The 21,604-nt window shown below is 41.7% G+C and overlaps 1 protein-coding gene across 2 annotated transcripts in view; it reads right to left on the minus strand.

Moving 5' to 3' along the window:
- Nucleotides 1-16,851, minus strand: part of COMMD10 (COMM domain containing 10) — a 59,558-nt gene extending 42,707 nt beyond the window's left edge. The window contains exons 1-5 of one of the 2 annotated variants that reach the window (XM_083702453.1): nucleotides 16,754-16,851; nucleotides 15,601-15,691; nucleotides 14,815-14,925; nucleotides 13,479-13,634; nucleotides 2,820-2,930 (exon numbers count right to left, since the gene is read on the minus strand). In XM_083702453.1, the coding sequence (XP_083558579.1) occupies nucleotides 2,820-2,930; nucleotides 13,479-13,634; nucleotides 14,815-14,925; nucleotides 15,601-15,691; nucleotides 16,754-16,788 (504 nt within the window). In that variant the 5' untranslated portion in view covers nucleotides 16,789-16,851. The remainder of the gene's footprint in view (nucleotides 1-2,819; nucleotides 2,931-13,478; nucleotides 13,635-14,814; nucleotides 14,926-15,600; nucleotides 15,692-16,753) is intronic. The other variant, XM_083702454.1, reaches the window with a different exon arrangement.
- Nucleotides 16,852-21,604: the final 4,753 nt, after the last annotated feature.

Below are 21,604 nucleotides of genomic sequence, written 5' to 3' on the forward strand. Positions count from 1 at the left end.
ACAAGATTTCTGTTGCCAAAGAGACAAGCTGCTTTTTATACTGAAGAGTAGCTTTTCTCTTCTGCACTGGAAACATCTTTGGCCAAAAACAGCACACAAAGTTTCACACTGCAAACTTTCTTCTTCGGTTCCCATACTGAAACAATAAGCAAAAAAATTGTAATATATCTCTGTGGCTTCTTTTGATGAGTCCAAGCTAATAAGAAATTCCTTAGGTATGTAGTCCACTGGGATTCCTTAAAAAGGGGCAATAAGGTTTCCACTGATGAAAAAAGCATTGCATTGATTTAAAAAGCATTAAAATGAGCAGGCAGGTATAACAGAACCGTATTGTTGTATGTAGATTAGAAAGGCAAACACTGTTTCCCACCACAACTAACTTCACAACTAATTCAACAATGTTATTTGAGGGAGGGGAAAAAAGCATTCAATGTGTCAAAGAAACACAGACACTTGGAAGAGCACTACTGCCCTCTAGCGAGCCAATGCAACACACATTTCGGTCAATAAATAGCTAATAAATGTATGACAGCATAGCTTTAAAAGAGGAAGAGGAAGCTGAGAAGGATTAGAAGAATAAAGGCACAAGTGTTTCATCGCAATTGAAAGCAAGATTTTATACATTTTATACATTCCTCAAAATAAATAATTCAGAGCATTCATTTAATGAGGGGACATACTTTTACAAAAGGCTCTTCATAGTTCAAGTTTATTTCAGTTGGTTTTTATTAAGATTCAAGATGCAATGTACGCAGAAAGTTATTCATGTCTGCAAACATACGGAGGACTGAAAAACTGCCTGCAAAAGAACAAGTGTATTATATGCCATCAGAGCTCCACGTAGTCAGCCAAAGCTCATGGTTGCCACAGATCCTACCATTCTCCCAAGGAGGGGGGGGGGCCTTGCCCAAGATCATGTGACCATCTCTCAAGAGTCCACATGACTGCAAAGTCAAGACTGCACATTCGCCTCAAACAGGCAAGAGGAACAGGGTGTATGTTGTTACCATGGCACTAAGTCTTCCAAGGGTTCAGAAAGCAGAAAGATGCTCCACTGCTTACCACACCTCTTCTTAAGAGTTCAGTACAAAGGACTGGAAGAGAGGGACCTCTCACTGTGCCTTGGGAAAGGGTGGAGTACAACATGCTGCCTCACTCCTTTCTAAGCACATTCGAATCAGCATGACACCTACTGGCTGAGGGAAAGGGCAAGGAAACTTTCCAGAACAATAATAAAAACACTTTATTTTAAAAGGAACTCCTACGTCAAGTGAAAAATTTATACAGCAAGAGATTATCTGCTTAACTGGAGGTAAATCTGCAAGTTGGGGCACTATTAATCTAGAATCCTGTTTATAATCCGTATAGGAAAAGTGATAAGGATTACCAGGTCCCATTTCTCTGGGAAGGGAGCTCACAGGATCCTTTTAAAATGATGGGCTTGAGTACAAAACGTTACACATCATGTCTCTGCAAGGGGCAAGTTGTACCAGCATTCATTTCAATAGGCTATAAGAGAGCTTTGCAAAGCCACAGGCTGCTTTCCAAAAAGCTGTGTTCCACTTTTTGCTGTGAACGCTCGTAATGGTGGAGGGAAACTGTTGCTAGAGGGGCTATTCTGGAAGAAATCTCCCCACTTCGAAAAGGGAGATCACAGAGGATGGCAATAGGCATTTTTCCTAGGATTGGTCCTGTGGCATCCCATAAGGTCAAAAGACGGGACTGTGCTGAGCTCTAGAGTTCAGCATCAGGATGATGCTATAAGAACACGCAATATGCCATTCATTTTACAGAAGTCCTGAATATGTAGGTAATGATGGTCGACTATTTTGGGAAAGGGTCAGAAAGGACAGAAAAGGAGACAGGAACATCAGTAATAAGTGGTTCTCATTCCCCAAACACAAATTCAGCTGCACAGATTGGTACGGTTTATATTTCTAAATTGAAGCTCATTGTAATGGGTATCGACTATTATCTCAAATGTGCTGAGTGCTCTTTAGGATTGTGTAATCTTTGTATTATGGTTAAGATATTGTAGTATTTATTTTATTTATTTTATTTATTTGTACTTAACCTTGGAAGCAGTGATGCATCCATTCCAGAAGAGGACTTTCCTGGACTCAGAAGTGCCCACTATTGTTCAGTGGCAAATGTCCCCTTTTGGGGCAAGGTGCTCAGTGTGTGTGTGTGTGTGTGTGTGTGTGTCCAGTTTCAGGCATGTTTGGAGGACACTGAATATCTGGATCGTTTTTGGGTTTCAGGCCAATTCAGGACACTGAAATTGCCTTAGTTGCTGTGGCTGATGGCATTTGTTTGGGGGGGATGGGGGGAGTGTCAACTTTCTCTTTCTTCTTGACCCCTCAGCAGCTTTCGAGACTACAGACCATGGTATTCTTCTGAAGAGGCTCAAGAAGGTGAGAGTTCTGTGATTCAATCAACAATCAGCGCCATTCATAATATTTATTAAAAAGGTATTTTGAACTGCTGCAACGGTTGAATTGGATGGTTAAGGGTATACTCTTTAAATCTGAAAATGGCAATGTAAATAAATATTATATGTAATGGTTTTGATGCATCTTCCACCTTAATGACCCAAAGAAAGCCCTAATACAGTAATTCACTACAAAAACAAGAGAAGAGTTTCCCTGCATGACAGACATATAAGAATCATGAAACCCAGATCATTCAGCAGGGCAATGATACCTCAGCAGCTCTACACACCAAGGCCTATTTAAATTTGTTACCTATATTTGATATCGGAAAACTGGAGCCAGCTGAATCATCACCAGCAACAATGGCTATGAGATGAGGCTTCTTACCTTTGAATCTTCGCTGCTCATTCCAAGTTCTAAAACAGCTTGAGGAGATTTTTGTTTTGCTTGGGTTGATTGAGCCATCTGAAGGTTAAGCTGCCATCCAACTGACTCAAGCTAGGAAACACAAATGCAAATTAAAAGAAGATATGCCACAACCACCCAGGTAACCAATGTTTTAGCTTTCAAGGCTGGTGCTATCACTCCCTAAGCAAATGCAGACAGCCTACAGACTGCAAAAAACACACTTCTAGAAACTTTACTCAGTTCTTCCTTAACCTAAAGCCTGGCTCGTTTTCACTGCAATTATATGAAGTAACAGATAATGCTTATTCTAGGACAATCACCCTATTCATGAGGATAGACTTCAAGCACCCTAAAAGTATGCAATTGTGATTAAAACCACAAACCACAAATGATGCTTGCTAGTTCCTAGTTCTCAAAGGTATTAACTGTGAGAGCTGCAAAGATAAAAAGTGCCTGTGCTAGAGAGGCTACAATGTGAAAACAGGGCCTTCTCAAATCAGCCAAACTGCTTCCTATGTGCATTCAGTCAAAGCTACTGGCTTCTAGCAATGAGGTGCACACTAGTGGTGCTGTGGTCTAAACCACTGAGACTCTTGGGCTTGCTGATCAGAAGGTCAGCTGTTCAAATCCACATGACAGGGGAGCTCCCGATGCTCTGTCTCAGCTTCTGCCAAGCTAGCAGTTCGAAAGCATGCCAGTGCAAGTAGATAAATAGGTACCACTGTGGTGGGAAGGTAAACAGCATTTCCATGCGCTCTGGCACTCATCAAGGTGTCCCGTTGCACCAGAATCAGTTTAGTCATGACCCAGAAAGCTGTCTGTGGACAAACGGTGGCTCCCTCAGCCTGAAAGCTAGATGAGCGCCGCAACCCCATAGTCACCTTTGACTGGGCTTAACTGTCCAGGGGTCCTTTACCTTTACCTTTATTCTAGCAATGAAAATATATTTATAGATCCCTGACTGGTCAGCCATTTTTTTGTTTGCCGAGCTAAGCGCATGATTCAAAAGCCGTTTCCTTGAGCCGATCAAAATGCAATCCTGAAGGCAAAGTTGCAAACTTTAAAATGATGTACCGATTTTTAAACCTAAGGATTTTTCTGTGTTCTATTTCCAAACATTTCTGTAAGCAAGTATCACATGGCAAACACCATTGTTATTTTTACAGGAAACAAAAACTTTATAGAGAGAGAGATATATAGATATATATGATATAGATATAGACCTATTTAAAAGGGAGGGGGAAACTGGTATTATTTGCTGGGCCATATTTATTGTTTCCATCAAGTTCTATAAAGTTCAAAAGGGAGATTTTTATTCTCTGGGTGAGTATGAATAAAACAGAAACAGTAGGCCAGAGTATGTGGGTAGAGAATTCGGGTTCCCATTACAATATTAACCATCCCTTAGACAATTTTGATTATGTGAGCAAGTGGTACTACTGCTAGCTGCAAACAGTATTTTGCTAAATGAGTTACCGTAATCTCTCAGAATCCGTTTGGCCCCAGAGGATCCTGGGTCATTGTCTAAAAGGCAACTGGGTCCTCATAGCCATACTGTTCCACAATTCTATTTTTATGTAAATACTTGAAAGCCAGGCTATTTATAAATGTTTTCATTCATGTATCACATTTATTTAAATGTGCGACTTCCACAGGGGAAAATCAAACAAGAACACCATATGGTGTACCAGTTTAAATACTGTAAATCAGGATATTTAAAGCTTCAAATTTGCTAAAAGTTTGAGATAGAATTGATAACTTTTTAAAAAAAGCTAGGCTTAGACTTTCAGTGAAAAGTTACCAGTGTAGCCCTGGGGCTTCCACTATATGAGAAATAAAACATTTGACCTTATTAATGTTAATATGTCTCTGTTTTACAAGTATAGTTGTCTCCTATAGAAATAAGGAGATGAAAGATGGAATGTTCTTGTCAGAACAAGACTTCATACAAAGGTATTAGTGTCACATAATCATTTTTCCATCCTGGTTTTAGTGATCTCAAAACATGTTTCATTTCTGACACACAAGCCACAATATATCTTGCGCACATGTCATTGTAAACCATAATGAAAGTTTATAATGAATGCACAGATATTGGCCGCTTTGCTCACAGAAGAAACAAGCCATGATCCCCGAGTTAACATTATGTCCAACCCAGAGACCATGGTTTGTTTTGCTCCAAACAAACCACATCTAATAGCCAAGGTTTTTTATTCACTTATTGACTCTGTGGTTTGAGCAGGTTTAAAGAATTGTTGTTTTATGAATATTTTGCTGTGAATCACCCTAAGGTCCCTTGGTGGAAGAGAAATTCATAAATACAAATAACAAATAATACAAATAACAACAATTCCTTTTGTGGCATAAACAATTCCACACGTTTATCAGCCATTTCAGAAGCTCTTTGACTGTATCATGCTGGCTCCCTTTTCTACCATCCCCAACTCATGAAATGTGATGTTGTGTCAATACAGTGGTACCTCGGGTTACAGACGCTTCATGGTAATACGCTTCAGGTTACATACGCTTCATGTTACAGGCTCCGCTAACCCATAAATAGTACCTTGGGTTAAGAACTTTGCTTCAGGGTGAGAACAGAAATTGTGCTCCGGCGGTGTGGCAGCAGCGGGAGGCCCCATTAGCTAAAGTGGTGCTTCAGGTTAAGAACGGACCTCCAGAACAAATTAAGTACTTAACCTGAGGTACCACTGTACACCATGCGAGCATTGCTGTGCATGGAACACAGGTTTTCCTCACAACTACACTTTCTTTGACGTATGGTTATTTTACCACAATGGCACTGAAAACTATTAGAAAAAACATATATTCAGATTTAACGCACACTTTAAAAAATATCACAAATTACACTGCAAGCAAAGGAAAACACAAGTAACCTTTTCATAGATTGGACAGTCTGATTTTCCCGTGCAATTCAAGTGGAGTTTTCACCCCACATTTCTAGAAGTACAGCTATGCTTTCAAAATCTTTGATTAATGTACCATATGCTGCCTGGGGCTTCAGAATGGCTTACCTATTTATTTTATTGAAAGGAAGATTGAATATAATAGAGTCCATCCAATTCTGACTGTTAAGAGTACATGATATATGATCGCAATAAAATGGGACAAGGCATATAGGCATAGAGAAGTGGGTTACTTAACACATGCTGAGAATTAAGGAACCCTCCAAGTAAGCAAAATTATTTTTTACAGAGATTTGCTTTTGAAAAAATGTTATACAACAATATATTGTTACATACAGCAGGTCTCTTACCAAACACAAGTTTTAAGGCTGGGGCTTTATTTTTTGAATGTGTGCGTGCAAAATTATCACACCTAATATGTAGAATTACATAGTTCAAAATCATTTCCCAGAAGCAATAACTTATCAGACAGTGCTTAAGTATTCCATTAGAATGGGAGAGGGCTGACTTCATTCTTGAGTGGTCTATGTCCCTCCCCGCTTTAAAGACTCCCCATGGTCCACCAATGTGTTTCGAATTTACACAACAAAAAACCAATGCACACACACATACACAATCTCTTTAACAGCCAACGTATTCCAACCATACACTCTTAAGAACAAGGTATTTGCAAGATCAGACCAAATTCTACATAGTTCTCTTTGGAGGAATCCCAACACCGACAGAGACTATGCAGCTCACTAGAAACTGGCCAGCAGGCTGCTTTCTGCAAGTACCATCATCATCATCATCATCATCATCATCATCATTATTATATTTATACCCTGCCTTCTTCCCTGCCAGGACTCAAGACTGCTTACAGATAAAATCAAGAACTGCTCAAAACAAAAACAATAATTAAAAAGCAATTAAACATTGATAGAAATAAAACTATATCCATATGCAGTGAGTAACCCTTCATTAAGCAATGGCACACTTTCATGAGGGCACTCAATAACCTCACAGTATCTAAATTAAAGGTGTTTGAAAAATCTGCGACTCTACTAACATATATAACAGATGACAAAACAGTTTTAAGCAAACTTGTACAAAGTCATAAAAACAGTTGACTACAAAGATTTACCCTTTCCTTCCTCCACTACCCTGTGCCATGAACCATTTTCATTACTGCAGTTCGCACAATATTTTGTTTTATTTAGGAACAACAGCCCACCACTTCAGCAGATAACCTCAACCAACAGTGCAGCACAGCAGCTAAAAGAATGAACTGCGAATCAGTCTCTGCTTTGAATCTTATCTCTGCCTTAGGCCACCCCATCTCACTCTGCCTTCATTTCCCCAACTACGCTATGAGGGATAGTAATATCAACCTATTTTACAGGGTTGCCGTAAAGAATACAACTGTTAGAGCTATGTTTTGCATGGGGGAACCCTACACAAACAAAAGGGACGCTGGTGGCACTGTGGGTTAAACCACAAAGCCTAGGACTTGCCGATCAGAAAGTCGGCGGTTCAAATCCCTGCGATGGGGTGAGCTCCCGTTGCTCGGTCCCCGCTCCTGCCAACCTAGCAGTTCAAAAGCACGTCAAAGTGCAAGTAGATAAATAGGTACCGCTCCGGCGGGAAGGTAAACGGCGTTTCCGTGTGCTGCTCTGGTTCGCCAGAAGTGGCTTAGTCATGCTGGCCACATGACCCTGAAGCTGTCTGTGGACAAATGCTGGCTCCCTCGGCCAGGAAAGCGAGATCAGCGCTGCAACCCCAGAGTCGGCCACGACTGGACCTAATGGTCAGGGGTCCCTTTACCTTTTTACCCTACACAAACACACTTTATAGTCACATTCTTGGCCTACACAGTCCTCTTTTTGATACATAAATTTCAATTCAGTTTACCGTATTTTTCGCACCATAGGACGCACTTTTCCCCTCCTAAAAAGCAAGGGAAAATGTGTGTGCGTCCTATGGAGCGAATGCAGGGGGGAGGCAGGCAGGAAAAGCCCCCAAGAGCTGCACACAAGCTCCGTGCGCTCTTGCGGGCTTTTCCACAGGAGGGAGAAGGGACTGACTGGCCGCATCAGTCCCTTCTCCCACCTCCCAGAAAATCCAGGAGAAGCCGCAATCTCTTTAAAGGAGTTGCGCGCCTTCTGCCGGTTTTGCGGGAGGTGGGTGAATCCCCCCACCTCCCAGTAAAGCCAGGAAAGCCCTGCGCAGCGACTCCCGGCAAGGAGAGGCTGCACGGGGCTATGGAGTCTTTAGCCCCACGCAGCCTCTTCCGGGAGGGAGAGGCTGCAAGGGGCTAAAGGGGAAACCAAAACAGCGAGCGGGATCCATCCCGCTTGCTGCTTGGCTTGCTCCATAGCTGCACGCAACCCCTCCGGCAAGGAGAGGCTGCACGGGGCTATGGAGTCTTTAGCCCCACGCATCCTCTCCTGGCAAGGAGAGGCTGCATGGGGCTAAAGGGGAAGCCAAAACAGCGAGCGGGATCCATCCTGCTCGCTGCCTTGGCTTGTGCCATAGCCGCGCGCAACCCCTCCGGCAGGGAGAGGTTGTGCGCAGCCTGTACGCTGCTCTTTGGGGCTGGAGGGGGGAATTTTTTTTCTTGATTTCCCCCCCTAAAAACTGGGTGTGCCCTATGGTGCGAAAAATACGGTACATATTCCTCCCAATCCCATCCCCCCCAAACCTGACAGAGTACAGCAGTGGCTCAAACTAGAAAAATCTGCATTTGTTTCTTCTTAAATAACAGGCATAGTGGAGGGCTGTTAGGGTTAATTTCTCCCTCAGGATCCTGATGAGAATCCCTTCCTCTAGGTGCTATTTGACCTTGGATGGAAGCTGCTATTGGCAGAAACGCTTGTTTCCAGCACCGAAAAGTCACACTTGCATAAATTTCTTATTTGTGCTCCAATTTTAAACTAAGGAATCTGCGCATGAAGGATTCATGCTCCCGAGAGGCGGGAACAAGTGAGGAGACTGGGGAGTGAGAAAGAGACTGCAGACAGGTTAGATGATGCATTTAAAAATGAACTTAATGTGATTTATAACAGTGTTAAAACATCCTCTGTAGTAATGACAAAGGTGACAAAGCCCAACATCGTTTTAGGAATCAAGCTAAAAAGAGGACGATAAGCATCGTTAAACATTAGTGCAGGAGGATCTTTAAACAGACAGTGGCTCTAAACTCCTGAAAAGAGGACATTGCCAGAAAAAATATGGGAAGGTACGAATCACCTGCTCTTCAGCAAATGTTTCTCGTTTTCAGCAAAAAGGGATTCTTCCAAAAGAGTCTTCTACTGGACCTTTTTCACTACTCTATGTCCTATTTTTCTTTTTCTTTTCTTTGTTTTTGAAATATTTTTTATTAGTTTTTATAATTACAAAGTGGTAACAAAAATTCTTTATATAATCAAGCCATGAGATTCTCTGAATCTCGTGACCTCCCCCCATCCCTTACATGGGTCCTAATAACAATTTTTTACCAATAATCTACATATCAATATATTCTCCATACTTCTCATAAGTGTAAGTTGTACATAAAACCCGTTACTTTACAAGTGGTTCTTAAAGTCCAGCTAAAGTTTTGATTTGCTTACAGTGTTCTCTTGGGGAGATGATTAATTTTCCCCATTCTTTTTTGTATGTCCTATTTTTCAAACACCCATTAAAACTACTAGCCCATATTTAAAGAAAACTCAGCAATGAACTTTTGTCCTTCCTCTAGGAGTGGACTGGCATTCTCTGCGTCAAAAGCATCTCTGGGAACTGGGATACCACTAGAGCCAGTGGCTACATTTGCATTAAACACCAATCTTGAAGCATCTCATCTGAGCAGTAGCAAGCTTCTTCCGGACATGGAGCCCAGACTCAAACTGTTGCAGCTGCTTAAACCAATCACATCACATTTGGTGGCTATGGTGCAGACAATGGGCCACTCAGTACCCCATTCCTAGGAATACATAAGGTTTCTTAGTGCCTTGCTGCTTGCAACGATGGGCATGGAGAAAGGGAGAGGACTTGGGATCCAACACATCATCATGTCAAGAAAAGAACGGTGAGCAAATCTGAGCCTATAAAGCAGTGCTTCCCAGCTGGTGGTCCTTGAACCCCAGAAGGTTCATTTAAGCCACCCAACGGGTCTGTGGTTCCAATCACCTAACAAAAACTACCATAGAGATATCAACATTTTCAAAAGTAGGGGGTCCATGGCTTGGCTTTTGAAAAGCAGAGGTCCACAGTACTTAGCTAATTGGGAACCACTGCTATAAAGCATAATATGGGCTGGTTTCATTCACTTAACTTTTGTGGATTTTTGTTTTGTGTGTCAACCTTCAGCAGGTTAGCAGTAGAATTTTGCCAGCATAATATATATATATACTGCTAATATAAAGTTAAAGCTGTAGAGTCATCTTTTGATGAATTTTTCTTCTTTTTTTAAAAAAAGAAAAGATTGCTAACACAGCAATAGTATAAGCACAATGAAAAAAGAGCAACCGCAAAGTTATGGCACGGTAATAAATCTCGTATTGATCTCTGTTATAATCAACTATCAGTCAGACCAGTCCCTCATTATGTCATCCCTTGAGCACAAAAGAAAAATAAAACTAAACGTTTATTTTTATATTAGATCTAGCCATGTATCTGGATCTACTTCTAATAGTTCTGCTCCTTCTGGCATTAGCAGTACCCCTAACCAAGCTGTTAATGTGAACACTCATGCTTTGAATTTATTCCAGTTAATTTCAAGGCAGCTTCTAACGCAATGCTTCCAAACAGCTACAGGCAGACAGAGATTTTAATCTATGTTAAATACCTGTACAAGAAGCCATTTGAAGCCAATAACTGCTTCCACCTCCCTCCCTCCACCCACCCACAGAACACAAAATGAAGGCAGTGAGAATGAATATTGTCCTGTGTTCTATCCATGCAAATAAGCAAAGGTTAATGTACATGTAAGTCAGGGGTCAACAACCTAAGCCTCATGGGGGTCGCTTAACCGGCCCATGGACCCCTGCCGCCCACTCGGTCAGCTCCTGCGCGCTGTGCTAAACCAGCGCGGAGCAGAGCGGGGACCACCGGCCGCGATGCTGGCCGGCTTCCCATTGGCTGCAGGAAGCACCCGCAGCCAATGGGAAGCTGCGCACGCCTCCTCCGCGCCAGAAGGAGCACTGGAAATAGTGTTTGCGCATGCGTGCACGCGCACTTCAGCCCACCGTTGCGTCTGTGGGACCTTGAACCGGACCAAGCCACAAAAACTTTGCCGACCCGATTTAAATTATTGTACCCAATCTTGGAAATACAAATCAAAAAGCAGAGGCATAGTGTGGCATTTGCCCTCCTAGGTGTGTGACATCATACTGGGTTCATAAGGAAAGGGTTCACTAATTGTAAAATGACTAACCAATGGGAACCCAAGGGGCGGAGTTAATTGTGTATAAGGTTTAAGCACAGAGGTTTTTTTGGAGAAGGAAGTTAGAGTTAGGGTGGTTGCGAAGACAGTCTGGAGTTAGAAGAGACAAAGAGGATAAGTCTGTGGGTTGGGCTAGTCTGATTTGAGAGAATTTGTTAAGAGTCAGTCAAACAGTTGAGATAATCAGTCAGAAGGTGTTAGGAAGGTATAGGCCAGTAAAGAAACTAAAGTTAAGACAGGAATATTATCTGAGAAACAATAAACTTGTTAATGTTTATAAAATAAACTTGTTTATTTGGTTCAATTTAAACAACTGTCTGGAGTCAGTGTTTTACCCGAGAGTAACGGGTTGGTGGCAGCGGGGAAGCAAGCACAGTGGTAGCACAGGGATCAATAGACCGTTAAACGTCCGGAGACCCTGTGTGATCGCTACACATGGCATCCTCCTTGTCCCCAAAGATCCCTTTTCACACAACCTTTTGCCCCTAGGCCATGTACAAAGCCTTTGATGGGGCTCCAAACACTGCCTCTTCAAGCCCCTTTCCCATATTCTCCTTCCCACCTCCTTTCCTTGACTCCCGCTTGCCTTTTACTGAACTTGCGTCCTTTATAGTCCTAGGTTTGTTGCATTCAAACCTACACCATTTCTTCTAGCACCAGCAACCCCAAGCTCCCTTTGCAGCCCCTCCTGTCCTGGCTTATGCAACATGAAGCAAACTAAGGGCTGCTTTACACTCACAAGCATTTCCTTTGCAAATACGTGGGGAGCCTAGCATGGCAAAGGCCATCTTGCAACTACTGCAATTTCTGAGCGACAAGGGCAACACTTTTTCCATGATGCTCAAACATAGGTAAACTACAGGGCACCCAGCCCCCTGAAACTTCGGTGACAGCTCCCTTCTACTGTTTTAGAAAGCTGAGTGGCGGGGGGGGGGGGGGAGATGCTTCGTCTAAAAAAATTACCAGGGGGAAACGAGAAGATTTGGCTTGTGGATTTCATTAACGACTCTACTATAATCTGAGTCCTTCCTTTCAAGTTGTCACAAACCATGTACATGTTCACACATATGGCATTTCCATGCAAGAACAGCTGACATGAGTCCTAAGAGCACAAACAGCTGATGGAGCCTGCTGCAGATTGGTACTTCTCCCAGGCAATACAAGAGTAGCTCTTGTTAAAATAGCACCCAATACTAAAAAAATCCCAAAAAACAAGTGTGTCAGAGCGAAGGACAAGCTAACATTCTCCTGCCTTTTCATCTGGCTCTGACCTTCTGCCTCCCTAAAAGTGTGTAGCCTTTCAACCATCTACTGGGCTCAGGCAGCTACTCCACGGGATCAATAATAAAAGTTCATAATACAATGTTCCCCTTCCTGCCTTCTTGCCTAATGGGGTATGTAAGAGCATTTAAAGAAGCAATCTATCCCACATGAGGCACAGAAGTAAACACAACTCTCTTGATAGAGCACCATTAGAGTAGTTTTTGCTTAAACCTTTCCAAACTCATTTGTCACCTTAATTATGCTCTTAACAGTAACAGAGGTGGTTATTTTTTTTTAATGGTCCCAGGTTTTAATACTCAGTACATTCTAATTTCCTCCCATCTCCCTTATGCATCCATCTCATATGTATGTTTTTTTAACTGTACATGAATGAAAACTGTAAACAATCAGTACAGTGACAACCAATTAAAATAAGATGAGGCACAGCAGAGAATAAGATTCGTGGTGATACAACAGAAACGAATGCTCTGAATGTATTATTTATTAATGTATTGCGACATTAATAAATGAACAAACAAATAAATAAATAAACGCTCTGATCTTGCTACATGTACGTGTTGCCTTAAGGAAACTTGGGCACATTGCCCAAGTACATTTCACAATTCAACCAGTAACCACATCTACCGATAATACTATGCAATATGTTATTCTTAAATAAATGGTTTCATTGCCTTATTTGAATCATTTAATGCTGTACTCTCTTACACCAGCCAAGTATCTTATTCAACCAAAAAGCCAGTCACGTAAACTACTGGATTCTCTACAATGGGTTCAAAGCAAGGTTTGTTGCTGTTTTTTGAACATAATGTGTCAAACTCTCAAAAATGACTCATGCATATGTATGTACACACACTAGAATGTTTACATTGCTTGGCTAGCAATGAAATCTAGGTTTTCACTATTAAAATATTTCTTTCAATTTTGGCACACACCTAGTTCTTAGCTCATATGCATCACATTCACCATTTACTGTGTACCCTTTGTCCCAATGGAAAGGTATTTTCTATATGTTTCTGTAACTGTTACCTTCTGAGGTGACAAAGTCCTCTGTCTGAACTTTTCCACCGTCTCTGGACCTGCAGCAGCCCATGTGGTGGCAAACACTTCTGCTTTGTCGTGATCCACTTTGGAATGCTCCAACTGCTGTTGCAGAACAGTTGGCTTCAAGTTGTGATAAACAGCCTGTAAAAAAGAAAAAAAGAAAAATAATGCAATACACACATTTCCCTAGCTGATACACTAGACAACATGCTAAACAACCCAAGTGATGGGAAGATACAATAAGTATTGAAACAAGTTAACAAATTGCAGATGTTATGTATTACAGAGAATGCAGGGTTGGGAGGACGCGGGGAAGTCCAGTAGATTTGGAAAAAAGAATAAGAAAATTTGTAACTTTCTTTCTCTACTTTTATAATATGCTCTTTATTCTTTTTTCTGTATTTCATAAAATTAATAAAAAATATTATAAAAAAAAACAACCCAAGTGATGGTAAATATTTGACACTCACAGTTCATTATTTAAGTCAAGGTGGGTATGTCCAAAATGCACAAAAAAGGTTAGCAGAAAATTTACAACAGCAATGAGGGCACTGGCTGAAGGAAGAACAGAATGTTTCTAACAACAAAATATTTCTGCGACAGAAAGGATACTTTAAAGTTGTAGGAACCCTTGAAATGATTAGCTGCACATTTGTTGCAGGGCAAACCGATTGTCTGGAAAGAACTTGTACAATTGACACATGATATACAGTACCAGGATAAAATTCTACTTAAGTCAATGTTTAGGATCAGGATGTTGTATTACTTGTAAACCTATTTACATGCCTAATAGCCCTCCAGATGTTTTTGGCCTTCAGCTCCCATGATCCCTAGCTAGCAGGACCAGTGGTCAGGGATGCTGGGAAGTGTAGTCTCAAAACATCTGGAGGGCCGAGGTTGAGGAAGCCTGCGTAACAGGAACAAATTGCAGCTCTATTATTTCTTCCTATGCACCTATCCCAGTTAACATATGGTATATGTTCTTCAGTCCCATGCACTACAGCACACCATTATATATACCACTGCAAGAAACAGGGAAGACTACATGTGTGACATGTGTGCACGCACACACACACAGGATTCTGAATTACAAACCCAGATCATCCCAATTTAGATCACAATCCTATGCATGTTTTCTTGGAAGGTAGGTTCCATTCTGATTAATGCAGCTTACTCACTAATAAGCATGCAGGTACAGGAATCTTAAAGCACGAAGAAGCAATCCCAAGTGTTTTTAATGATGCAGTACCTTAAAGGAGGAGGATTATCCCTTATACTTTGCATCCTTTTACTGAAAGTATAGAACTATAATAGAAGATACCTGTTCCAAAATGAACGCAATGGTTTCAAGGACAAGATGGAGATCTTGCTTCTCCACTGAAAAAGCGGCTTGAAGCTTTTCTTCCTCCTCTTCTGTGAAAGTACTCTCAGCCTGAAATAAAAAGATTCCCATTTACCAAAAATTAAGATACTATTTTATTCACTAGATTGATTGGTCTCATGCCTTTTCACAAACAGCATAAATGTCAATTATATTGGCAAAAGCTGTCTTACACTGAGTCAGTCCACTGGTTCCACCTAGCTTATTATTATTATCCAGAGCTTCAAACAGGAGTCACCATCTTTTATATAGCTCCCTCTCCCATTCCCATCTCTTCCAACTTCATCCTCTGGCTGTCATTGAACTAGCTTTCAGCCATTTTCCATGAGAGTGGAATAATAATTATTATTGGTGGTAGTAGAAGTAGTAGTAATTAAATTTATATACTACCCTATACATGCATGTCTCAGGGTGGTTCACAAAATAAAATTGCCTGAAGGAGAGCAAAGCAGACCACAGCAGCATTTTTTAACCCCATCAGTGTGCCCGCAAAGCTAAAAAACCTGTGAAACATCTACTGAATGGTTTTTCCCCAGGTGTTCCTCCCAGCAGAAAATATTGCCTTTACAGAGCTCTCAGAGGAAAGCTCCCATTGGCAGAGACACTTGGACAAGCAATTGTATTGTACTTTTCTGGAATCTATACTCAATTGTAGCCCATGGATACTACCAACTTAAGAGATTTCACTGTGCATTGTGCAGTTATTTTCTCTCTCTGTATACAAACCTTTAGGTGAAGCTTCTGAAGGATGCGGGAGAGCAACCGAGAGAACTTTCCCGTGTCAATAGCATTGATGAGGGACACAGCCTTTCGAACACTAGAAAAGGGGAAGAGAGGATGGCAAGAATCAGTTAAAGACAATGGACCTGGTGGGCAAAATAAGTTTTTCTCTGCTCTTTTCTGATGCCAGGAAGAGGTTTAAACAACAATGAAAAGGGCTGCCTACTTTCCCAGGCAAAGTTCCTCAACACACAGATGTTGTGGAAAAACCTTCCACCAGAGACGCAGACGCCGAAGGAAAGAAAAGAAACAGTCTCCTGATCAGGAATTACCACTTTATTTAAAATGTTAATTGAATATATGAGGGGGGGAATTCTGTACATTTGAAAACATGGGCAGAATTAAGATAAATTTAAATTTAAATAAGTTTTGATGGATGTAATAATGGAATACTAAATGGCTTAGTTTATACAAAATATACAGGGATTTATGTTATGCTTCTGGGAAGCTAGAAATTAAAAATGCTGAAACTGCGAACAAAGGACTTGGAGGAGGTTATACCCAAGCAGAATTTTACATCTGGTTTTGGGCTGTCTAGTTCCTGCTTCTCAACCAGCATACCATCCTCCGCCCTGCCTAAAAGTGTGTGTCACTGAGCTCATTACTGCTATTGCTTTTTTCTTTGGTTCGTTGCTCTACACACACCACAGGCTATTCAACAGCAAATGCTGTTACTTTTCCTACCACTGCACTTCTATGCTAAGCGCGGGGGGGAATCAGCAATAGGTTTTCTTTGCAGCACAATTTGATGGACGTCTCGGAAACCAAGACCCGCTGAGTCCAGAGGAGTTTGCTCCCCAATAACCGTGTGCACAACAGCAACCCCGGTTGCCACGGAACTGTTCAGGCACAGGAATACCGGCAAGCCTGCAGCTGCGGAGACCCAGCCTCAGTCCCCCACTAGGTAGGTAACGCTGGTGCGGGGAAAGAAACCTGCACATGCCCAGACACCACTTTGTTTTTACTACTTTTACTTGGCTTTGGAAACCGTTCCAAGGCGCCGTTTCAAGGGCTGCCCGTGTCATATTTAAAGGGAGAAACGGGGTTGTCGGCGCCTTTGGCAGACCCACAAGGGAAGACGCAGCAAAGCAGACCCTACCTGACGGTATCCGGAATAACAGTGGGCGCCGCCATCTTGGTCGCTGTCGATCATACTGTCCCCGCCCAGCCAATAGCCAGGCAGCTAAAGCCGAGAGCCAATCCCGGCTCAGGCTGCTTCGAGCTAGCTCCGCCTTTTGACTTCAACCCCGCCCCCCACAGGTTTAGCGTCGGAGATGCTTTCGCAAAGCGGGACGGAGAGCGGAGCGTCTCCTTCTCTGTCCGCCAGGCGGCGCAGTCCTTAGCTCGCATATGCCAGATCACTTTACGCCAATGGGTCACTGTTTAGGAATACAGGTGAAGCTTCTGAAGGATGCGGGAGAGCATCCTTTAGGAATACAGTAATAATACCCAGCAGGGGCGGATTTGGGGGACAGGGTGCCCTGAGCGGGGACAAAATGTGGCGGGGCCCCCCTTGAAATATTTCTTATTTTCACAATAATTCCTTTTGGTACAATTGCTTTTCTAATGGAACTTCTCAGTAGGTGCTTTTATATATTAAAAATATGTCCAGGGGTGCTCTCATTTTCCTACTCATATTGAAATACTGCCCCTCAATGTGGCCAAACGTAGATTCACAAAATGTTTAGGGTGTGTGTACCCCTGTGTGTTTGCCCCCCCCCCAAAAGCACTGGGTACAACACATAGGTGGTGGTTGTTATAAAAGTTGGGTGCCAGCTTTACTCTCTGCAAGAGAAAAGAAGGTTCCTAGGATCTGTGTTCCTTTGGAGAATCGAGACATGGCAGAGACTGCTGTAGCTTTAAGAAATATGATTTATTCACCTATTTGCACCTTCAGTCTGCATGGAGGGAGTCCAGATCTTACAGCATGGTTATTTCAAGAGGGCACTATTCAATTTCAGAAGCCTTTATCCATACAGATATTGTTCATCTTCATCATGAAGAAGAAGAAGAAGAAGAAGAAGAAGAAGAAGAAGAAGAAGAAGAAGAAGAAGAAGAAGAATTTATATCCCGCCCTCCCCAGCCGAAGCCGGGCTCAGAGCGGCTAACAACAGCAAAATGATACAACATTATAAAATCAGTTCATTATAAAATCAGTTCAAATCAGATTAATGGCAACCATTGGGCTAGAGTTCTATGAGGATTACCAAAGGAGGGGGTCAGACTGTGCCTTGGCCAAAGGCCTGGTGGAACAGCTCTGTCTTGCAGGCCCTGCGGAAAGATGTCAAGTCCTGCAGGGCCCTAGTCTCTTGTGACAGAGTGTTCCACCAGATTGGGGCCACAGCCGAAAAAGCCCTGGCTCTGGTTGAGGCCAGCCGAACCTCTCTGTAGCCTGGGACCTCCAAGATGTTTTTGTTTGAAGACCGTAAGGTCCTCCGTGGGACATACCAGGAGAGGTGGTCCCATAGTTACGAGGGTCCTAGGCATTCATCAGATTAAACATTCATCAGATGTCTTTTCAAAACTGTTGAATTATGAAAACATATTCAATAACTGCATGTTGAACTGGCTTTGCTTCAGTATTATTTCATTCCTTCCCTGAAGTTTTTCTACCTGCCCATCTATCAACAGGTGCCTTCCTAGTTTCTTATTTCGGGTGCAGAATACTGTTTCTGCATTTGCACAACTATGGCCCCTTCCTGGGTCTGCACACCACATTTAAGGGACGTTGTGCATGTGTGAGTACAGAAAAGAGTGGTATCTGCATTTTATTCAGCATTATTTTAAAATAACCCAGAGTTCACAGAGGGAAACAAATGTGGGCAATAAACAGCTGGAGGGATCTCTTGACTTAACTGGCCCTCTTATGTAACTTGAACATGATATAATAGGCTCCTGTAACATACTCCTAAGGCACTGTGGTACTTGCATCATAATGATAGCAGAACAATTCTGGCCCTAAAAGTACAACCCCCCAAAGATTCCTGGGTAGAATATTACATGATAACATATCTGCACTGTTTTTAAAAAGATGAGCTGTCATCTCAGGGAGACCTATGGCTCCAGAAAGTCTAGTAGTTTCAATCCCAGGTTTTGACCATTAAGCCACCCCTTTGGGTTTCAAAGAGTGATTCTGATGTATTTTGGGCAAAATGCCAGCTGGTCCCACTTCATCACTTGATGGAAAATGAGTCTGGTCTGTTCAACCACTCGTACCGATCAACGTCTGCTAAGGGGAGAGCTTCATAGTTAATGTTCACCAGCCTTGGCCTGTTAAGAGCATAACTATGCCAGAAAATTCACAAATCACAACCGCTTTCCAGGCTCTCTTTGTTTTTCAATAGCATTACCTAACAATACAAAACTGAACATAAGTAATATTTCCAAGCCCAAGTAGATCGGATTGAGGACCGCCAGTCTCAAAATCAGTTAAACTTGGAACAAAGCCTCGGCAAACATTTCAAGATATGATCCAGATACTTTCTTTCTGGGTCTCAGTCAATCTTGCAACTGATACAAAACTTAAGTTGTAGTGTGTAGCTGAGCACAATCCAAACTCCACACTAGAGTTTTAGAGTCAAAGAGCAACCATTTGTGAAGGGTATCTGGCTGCCTTTTAAGTTAAGTTCTCTGCTTTTTTTGTTTTTAATACAATAATACTATTTTAACACAATAATGCTATTCTTAACACAATAATGCTATTTTTAAAAATATAAACAGTGAAAAGCAGCACAAAAACAGTGCTTTCTAGAAGAGAAAGAAATAATTAAGAACACAATAATGCTATTCTTAACACAATAATGCTATTTTTAAAAATATAAACAGTGAAAAGCAGCACAAAAACAGTGCTTTCTAGAAGAGGAAGAAATAAAACTATTAAGAACACAGATATACAATAAAAACTACTAACTTTAGAAGCCCAGATTGTAAGACAACAAGGTGTTTAAAGCCTGAGTGAACAAAAATTTCTTCAACTAGTGCTGAAGAGAACATAAAGGTGGTGCAGGGAACATACGTTACTGGGAAGGATATGCCATAACCAGGGTTTTGCCACTGAGGTCTTTCTTCATTAACCACCTGATTCACTTAGAATCATAGAATTGGAAGGGACCCATCGGTCATCTAGTCCAACCCCCTGAAAAGCAGGAATCTCAGCTCAAGCATCCGTGACAGATGGCCACCCAACCTCTGCTTAAAATCCTCCAAGGAAGAAGAGTCCACAACCTCCCGAGGGAGACCTTTCCACTGTCGAACACCTCTTGCTGTCAGAAAGTTCTTCCTGATGTTTAGTCGGAATCTCCTTTCTTGTAACTTGAAGCCATTGGTTTGAGTCCTATCCTCCATAGCAGGAGAAAACAAGCTTGCTGCATCTTCCATGTGACAACCCTTGAGATATTTGAAGATGGCTATCATATCTCTTCACAGTCTTCTCTTTTCCAGGCTAAACATATCCACCTCCCTGAACCGTTCCTCATAAGGCTTGGCTTCCAGACCCTTGATCATCTTGGTTGCCCTCCTCTGCACACATTCCAGCTTGTCTAATATCCTTCTTAAATTGTGGTGCCCAAAATTGGACACTGTATTCCAGGTGTGGTCTGACCAAGGCAGAATAGCGTGGCAGTATTACTTCACTTGATCTGGACACTACAGTATACTTCTGTTGAATTGTTAGGTGCAGATTTTGCTGAGTAGCCTTCTTGTACTGAACCTTTCAGAATTTTGTCTATAGGCCAATAAAGGATTGAGATTGAGATTGGTCTTTGGTCATGCATGTCTGCAAAGGGGAAGCCCATATGCATAGTGTGCTATGCAGCAAACCCTACAATTTGTACCCGATACAAGTATAACAAAATTTAAAACTGTACAAACTACTACTGTACAAACACAGAAGTGTGACTTGGGCACTTCCCAAAACATTGTTTTGTGTGACATTGAAGTGACTTGTGGGTATATTACAGTAATTTAAGGTACTGAAGTAAGAAGTGAACTGTTGATTCAACGCTTCCCTTGACGGCTTAGTAAAGTTGCAATCTCAGTTATGGAGTTTTGCAAGCCTTCATTTACTGAAACTAGGTTTCTTTCACTATTTTTAAAAATTCAGTTTTAGACACACTTTTAAGCAAAGCATTGACTTGTGTTGGAGCTATACCAAACAGCACCAGCTGAAAACCTGACCAAGTTGGCGTATCAGAAGTGATTTCCCGTGGCTGCCTGTCTCACATTAAAAGCCGATGAGGGAAAAATGAAAGTGAACAACCAAGCCTTCCAATAGAAAGTGTAATGGCTCTATTTTTCTCTGAAATAAGAAAAAGGGGTCAAGGTCACCTAGCCAATTTTGTGGAGGTCAATTGGAGTCAAAAGAAAACTACAACCAAGCAAAGAGGTATTGCGGGGAGGGGTGAACCAATCAACACTCACAGGATTTCACATGGGATTTAGCCCAAAGTTCTTTAAAGTTTTAATTTACATTAACAATTTAAGTGTGCGGCTATTGCATAAGTAAACTGCAAAGAGAAGCAAACACTGCAGAAACCTTGGTTAAACAGAATAACAATTTAACGTGTCAGCGTTTCTCTTCGCTGGGAAAGGTGGGGCTCCCTCAAAATTCGAATTAAGTTTTCATTGTGATTTTAGCCACTACGGTATATCATTGATAACCTCTTCATATACACCACTATATTGCCAGCATATATGCCCATTTCCTTTCACTAACCTCTATGTCGCTGATTTTTTTTTCCAGTAAAGAAGCCTTGACTTGTTATCCATTTCAGTTTGTTATGACCACAGTATCTTAAGAGTAAGCAACTCATTTAAGGAAGGGGGGGAGAAACGGACTCAAAGTTGGAAATGACACTTTTAACAAAAATCACCTGCATGCTTCCTTTTATGAATACAAATGTCCATTTTTTTATGTACATTACAGGCAGACTAGTGTAAAATGGTTGAGAAC

This window comes from Podarcis gaigeae (assembly GCF_964106915.1).
Source record: "Podarcis gaigeae genome assembly, chromosome: 11".
NCBI lineage: Eukaryota > Metazoa > Chordata > Lepidosauria > Squamata > Lacertidae > Podarcis > Podarcis gaigeae.